Source organism: Phytophthora infestans, genomic scaffold (assembly GCF_000142945.1).
Source record: "Phytophthora infestans T30-4 supercont1.93 genomic scaffold, whole genome shotgun sequence".
Taxonomy (NCBI): domain Eukaryota; phylum Oomycota; class Peronosporomycetes; order Peronosporales; family Peronosporaceae; genus Phytophthora; species Phytophthora infestans.
Genome location: NW_003303666.1, coordinates 378,700 through 385,131, shown reverse-complemented (window position 1 = coordinate 385,131; position 6,432 = coordinate 378,700). Strand labels below are relative to the sequence as shown.

Here is a 6,432-nt window from a genome sequence, read left to right as displayed (position 1 = left end):
GTACAGCGCGTGAAGGAGAACGATGTCGCCTTCGCGCAGCTACTGCAGTCAAGCATCACGAGCTTCGTCGACCTGGAAGATTCACTCGCGCCGGTGGCACCTCCAAACAAGGGTTCCCCGACTATTCAAATGGACCCCGCGTTGCTGTTCGCCAGGCTTTCCCGTAATTACAGCGGATTCGTCATGTCTTTTGACGGATCAGCGAAGACAGAGAAGTACGGTGGCTACTGGAGCTGATCATGGGTGCTGTCGAGCCTTCCTGAGTGGAAGGTAGTGATTGCTGCAAACGCTTACCTCTCGGCTACCACGGTGAATGAGGCAGAGTATACAGGTACGATAAACGGTGTCAAGGCTGCTATTGCGCACGGTGCCGAGGATTTAGTCATCGTTGGTGACTCAAGGCTCGCGATTCAACAATAACTAGGGGTGATCGCATGCAGGAAGGAAACTTTGCTAGCACTGCTGAATACTCACAAGGAACTCGCGGCCAAGCTTCGATCAGTTAAATATCTTCGCGTTGTACGAGAATACAATGCTGCCGCGGATTCGTTAGCCACTGAAGCGCTGGAATCAAAGGTCAGTCGAGTCTTTGTTTTTGTTTTTTTTTGTTTTAAGGAACACGGTTGTCACTTAGCTACCCTAACGACATCCTGTGACCTTTGTCGGTGTCCGTCTCAATCCAGCCACCCTGTAGTCCCAGTGCTCCAGCAGCGCTTCCATCCCTTGGAGTCTGCAGACCCCTTCACTGCGTAGTTATCAGCCGTCACTTCCACGAAAGCGCGATGTCACCTCCCACGACGTTGGCGACTTGTCCGTAGCGCAGTCCACGTGACCACAGAGCACGTTCTCGAGGGTGTCATATCCCGCGTGCGTAGTGACGTCGTTTAGACGTCTAATCGCGGGCATAGATGTGCCCCCATAACTTCGGCGGCAGGAGCCGCCTCGTGCCGCGCAGGCACAGACTGAAGCTTGGTTCGCGTGCGTCAGGCGCGAGCTGTCGGTAGGGCACGGGCATCGCCGCGTGCCCACCGCGCATGCCCCTCCGGGCCGCCAGGTGGCGGTGCTTCCCGTCCTGAAGGGGGACCATCCACTCGAGGGTGGACTGGCTCTGCGCGGGGTCTTGGCCACCTGTGGGGTCCGGAGCTTTTTGAGAAAGTCGAGTCATCTTGGCTGAAACTCGCAAGTCGGAATTGGCGTCGCTGAATCGCATCCAGGAAATGATCTACGAGCCGGATGAAGACTCGGTAGATGTTTCGTCACGAGGAGCAGAGCGTCAAGTACATGTACTGTCAGGCAGCGAGTCTTCAAAGTGGAAAACTTTCGAAAATTTCGTGGTTGATCACGGCTCACCAGAGTGTGATTATGGTAATATGGCAGTGATGACTCGGCAACAGACGAAAGCCAAGAAGCGCGTTAGGTTTGCAGATGAACACTCGGAGGAGGTCTCAAAAGCTCAAGAACAGCATGAAGAACGACGAGAGACGTCCACCGAAGATTCAATCGGCGAAGATTTGCCAGACCATCCTCACAAGACTGCACCAGCGGCATTTCCCGATGCGGAAGACGTTGACCCGGTAGCAATACAGCGGGAACGACGCAGACGGATACTGGTGGCACAAGACGAAGAGCAGAAGTAGTCTAACATCAAGAAGGTGCTTTAGGGCCAAGCAGAAGAGCTGAGTTACAAAGAAGCTCGAGATGCCTGGAAGTATGCTGACCGGTTCGTGTTATGAGAAGACGGGGTGCATCACTATCTTGGATTGAATCGTCGGTACGATTACGGTTGGCAAGAAGAGACCAAGCTGCGGCTGGTGGTACCAACAACGATGATTCAAGAGGTCTTGCAGAATTGTCACGACTCGCTGGAAGGAGGACATCAAGGTGTGGTGAGAACGTTCCATCGCGTTAAGTCCGATTAGTATTGGATCGGCTTGTACGCTGACGTGGAGAAGCATGTGAAGTCATGTCCAGATTGCAGCTCGAGTAAAAGCCGTCCGCAGCTTCGTGGATACTCACCTGGCAACGTACTAGCCGAACGACCTTTCCAGATCGTATCGATGGATTTTGTGATCCCACTACCGAAATCTCGCAGGGGCAACACTGCGTTGCTCCTATTTCAGTGCTCGCTCACGGGATTCGTTATTGCCAAGGCTATGTCGGATACGACTGCACTGAGTGTTGCTCAAGAGTTCGAAGGATGTGTGTACCGACGGTTCGGAGCCCCATCATTGATAAGTCACTACCGCGACCCACGGTTCATGAGTGATGTTTTCCAAGCGTTCGCAGAGATGATGCAGTCAAGATCACGAGCGACTTTGAGCTATCGGCCACAGGCTAATGGACAGCAGGAATGCTAGGTGAAGTCGGTGATGGGTTCCGTACGGGTGTACGCGGAAGACCCTTGACAGCAAGATTGGGATGAAATCGCAGAGAAGCTGGTGTTTGCTATTAATACTTATCAAGACACTACAAGGAAGGAAACACCGTTCTACCTCGTTCATGGTTGGAATGCGCAGTCGACGTTGCGGGCAATGTCGTCATCACTCAAACGAGGACTCGGCAAGCAGTCTGACGCACTAGCGTGGCGGCGTGAGATCAATCGACAACATGAGGTCGCCCTCACTATGGCCAAAGACTATCAGGCTGTAGAAAAGGAGCGAAGAGCTAAAAAGCATAATGATGCTCTGAGTCGACTGAAAAAAACCGCTGTACCTCAACCAAGTGGAAACGAACACTCGGCGGACCCTCCAGAAGCTTTGGAAGAGATGGAAGATCCTGCAAGAGCCCCACCGAGATCTCTTTTTGAGATTGGGAGCCGGGCGTGGTTGTACATGGAACGCGTCAAACCGGGCTTGACGAAGACATTAGCTCACCGGTGGCATGGACCTTTTCGGATCAAGCGCAAGGTGGAAGAGTTTGCGTATGAGCTGGAACTGCCTGACCGAAGTGGGTATCGCTTCTACCCAGTAGTGCATGTGTCGAGACTCAAGGCTGTCTACGAGTTCAACAGTCGACCGAACACTCGGTTGGTACTAGACGCGACTAATGAAGCAAGACTCGACTTCGATGAGGAACTATTGCCTGAGGACAGCTGGGAACCAGATCAAGTTGCCGGTGAATATGAAGTCGAGGCCATCCTCGACGACAGAACACCACTGTCGACGAGCACGGAGCGTGCTGTACGCGAGTTCAAAATCAAGTGGGCGGGCTATGAAGATCCAACTTGGGAACCATCATCCAACTTGTCATGTGGAGGTCTGCTGTACGACTATTTGCGAGCCAAGAAGAGCGAGAATCGGCTGCAGATGGCGCAAGTGGCGGACGAAGACTATCGTGACTGGATCACGTGTGAACTGTCCACAGGGCGATGCAGCCTGTGGTAACAGACGAAAAACGTTACTGCAACAACAAATTGTATATGCATTTGAAGAGCAACATGAACATAATTACGCTGTGGAAGTGGATTAAGAATAAGAAAACATGAATGCCGACCGGGGACCGACCACTGAAAAGGAAGTCACGCGGGACACCTCAACAGTTAGCTGAGATGCTGGAGAACGTCGTGGAACGTGCAGCGAGGATTCAAATCGATTCCAAGTGCCTGGCCGCGGTGGCCAAGAGTGTCAACGAAGTCGAGTCACCACCCTCCTTCTCCTCTTCATCAGGAACCTGAGCCTCGGCAGCTGGAGCTGCAGCCGGATCCTACGAATCCGCGGTACCAGCTTCAACAGGAGCAGCAGCCAGGGCGGGACGTGGAGTACCCGGTGGCGAGTCAAACAACGAACGCTAGGTCGGAATAACTTCAGTAGAATCCAGAGACGGGTCTACGATCACGCTTCGGTAAACATTCACGAAACGCGTACCACGAGGATTGAAGAGCTCCGGATTACGCTGGCACGGGAAGCACGTGGTGGTGTATGGGTGCTGATGCGGTGCATTCATCCATCCAGTACGCCAAGGCTGACGAGCGTCGAGAGCCGGAACTTCGGAAAGCCAGTCAGATGTCCGAGGTGCGAGCGACAAGTTTTCAATGGGGTACCACGGCTTCGACGGCTCCAAACGCAACTCGGGACGAATGAACGGCGAGCCTGAAGTACCAGAGGAAACCGAGTCACGACGCCACGCCATGTACTGCTCACGGTACTTGTTACGAAGACGATCGGCACGACGGTCGCGCTCACTGAAGAGCTTCTTCAACAGAGCTCTCAGTTCCTTCAAGCGCTCCTTGTCGTGGCCAATCTTTTTAGCTTCTTCAGCGAGACCTCGTTCAATACCAGCCAACGGAAGCCAGTGGAGACATGGGGACGCGTGGATCAAAGCCGGCAGTGTCGAAGAGACAGGCTTGAAGAGGATACAGCTGCCGAAGTTGCTGGTGCGGGTGATCAGGATGCGAATAATCAAAGTACGCTAGGAGACCCTCCAAAGTTGTACGAACGGTCACCTCACCAGCTGGTTCGGGAAGGGTTAAGCTCAAGAGTCGCTCGAAGCACTTCTTGGCGCCTGCGTCAGTAAACCCCATGTCCACGTACGGAAGAACCCACGGTGGCAAGGTGGAAGAAGCGGCACCGTAGGGCGAACACCAGACAACACTCGGTGAGGCAACGGCTCAACCGACGGTGCACCACCACGACGCGGCACCGAAGTGTAGGTGGCCGTGATCATGCGCCCAGGTCCAGCATCGAGAGTCCAAATAGGCGGACGAGGAGACACCGGAACAGGAGGAGAAGATGCTGGTGCTGGGTGACTTGCCGGTGGCGAAGGAGGCGGACCGGCAACTATGATTGGAGAAGTCATCTTTGGCGAAGGATTTGGCCGAGGTGGAGTCGGAGGACGAGCTGGGCCAAGATTGCTCCAATTGCCGTCGGAATCTTCAATATCTTCGTCATCGAGTGTGCTTGAATGATCGGTAGGTCGCGGAACATCACCGCCACCACTGGGAGCATCAGGAGAATCATCCACCAAAGGTTCATTATCATCCACGTCATCTCCACGATCGTCATCAGCATTTCCATCGTCATCAATCTCCATCGAAAAGTCGGGCGAAGCCACGCTTGGTACGACAGCCGTCGGAACAGTCGGGGCCGGCTTTGAAGACACGGAGGCTAGTGGAGCAGCTTCAACAGGGGCAGACCCTGCTGTAGAAACCACTCCCGAGACGTCAACTGTCTTGGACGTCGCAACAGACGCCGAAGCAGACTTGCCTTGTGGGACAGTGTGGTCCGACTCTTCACCTTCATCACTTGAGCCGAACATGAGTCGCATTTGCTCGGCCTCGCGCAGAGCTTCTTCAGCAGCACGTATGCCGGTTGGAGAAGGAGAAATCGTTGAAGCTGGTGGCTTGGCCGCATCGGGTGGACCCTGAGGCGGGGGCGAAGGCGCGTCAGGAGAATCAGGAGCATCGTCGTGATCCCCAGGGTTCACATCTTTACCCGAAGGCTCTGTTGCAGTTTCTTGAACCGAAGGGACGCTGCTTGGACCAGCATTCCCCATGTCCACGTCACTCTGGTCGCCGCTGAGGTCGACCAAGGCAGGAGTTGAGGAAGACGCTGGTGGCGACCATGAACTTGGAGAAGACGGTACAGTCTTGGACCGAGTCTTCATATGACAACGAGGCGACTTGGCAGGAGAATGAGGACGAGTTTTCTTGCGCTTCTTCTGGGCCGCCTTCTTCCACGCCTTCGAGCCGAACGGCGATCTACGAGCCGACTTGAGAGCTGAAGTATCGGCAGGTGGCGCATCACCGAGACCAGCAGCTGCCATCGAAGTACTGGCCCTGACCGTCGGGATTGGAGCCTTGTCTTCGTCAGAGTCGTCCGGCTCGTCGTCTGAATCCTCGCCACCTGGTCGAAGGCGCTAATGGGACTTCCCTTGGGTCACTTGGTGAGCGGCCCTTGGCCAAAGCTGCAGGAAGAGCTTGAGGATCGTTCGAAGACGCGGTAGCAGACTGGATGTGCCGCAAAGCGACTAACGTCTCCTGATCCAAGTCCAGCGCGTCCAGGTCCAGCTCACCCGCAGTCAGACCTATCACGAAGGACTGTGAGCGAATGTTAGTTGCTGAACACACGGTGGAAGGAGCGACATTAGGAACGTACCATCAACAGCCAGACCAAGTACCTCGGGATCCATCCCGGCCAGACTCACGTGTGCACGGAGGGTGTGATTCGCTTGGAGGAGGCGAGTGTAACGGTCTTGCTGGTTCTCGAGGACCTTGAGCGTGTCGTTATCAACGTACTTGCCCTGGGCAAGCTTTACCAGAAGGAGGTGAAACTTCCGAGTCTGCTCGGTATTCGCTCCAATAGCAGACTTGTACACCTCGCGTTCGCGAGACAGCTTCTTGTGCAGCGTGTTGATGAAAACGTCCCGAGCTTGGACCTCGCAGTGCAAACGATTCAAGTCTTCTGCGTGTCGCTCCATAGTGGCTTGAACGGTGGC

General features: G+C 54.6%; 1 protein-coding gene across 1 annotated transcript; it reads right to left on the bottom strand.

Annotated features, from left to right (window-relative positions):
* Positions 1-604: 604 nt before the first annotated feature.
* Positions 605-1,129, bottom strand: PITG_19415 (uncharacterized protein; the record flags this gene model as incomplete). Its single annotated transcript, XM_002996983.1, has 1 exon — positions 605-1,129. One exon carries the CDS (start codon positions 904-906, stop codon positions 757-759), a length of 150 nt encoding a protein of 49 aa, XP_002997029.1.
* Positions 1,130-6,432: the final 5,303 nt, after the last annotated feature.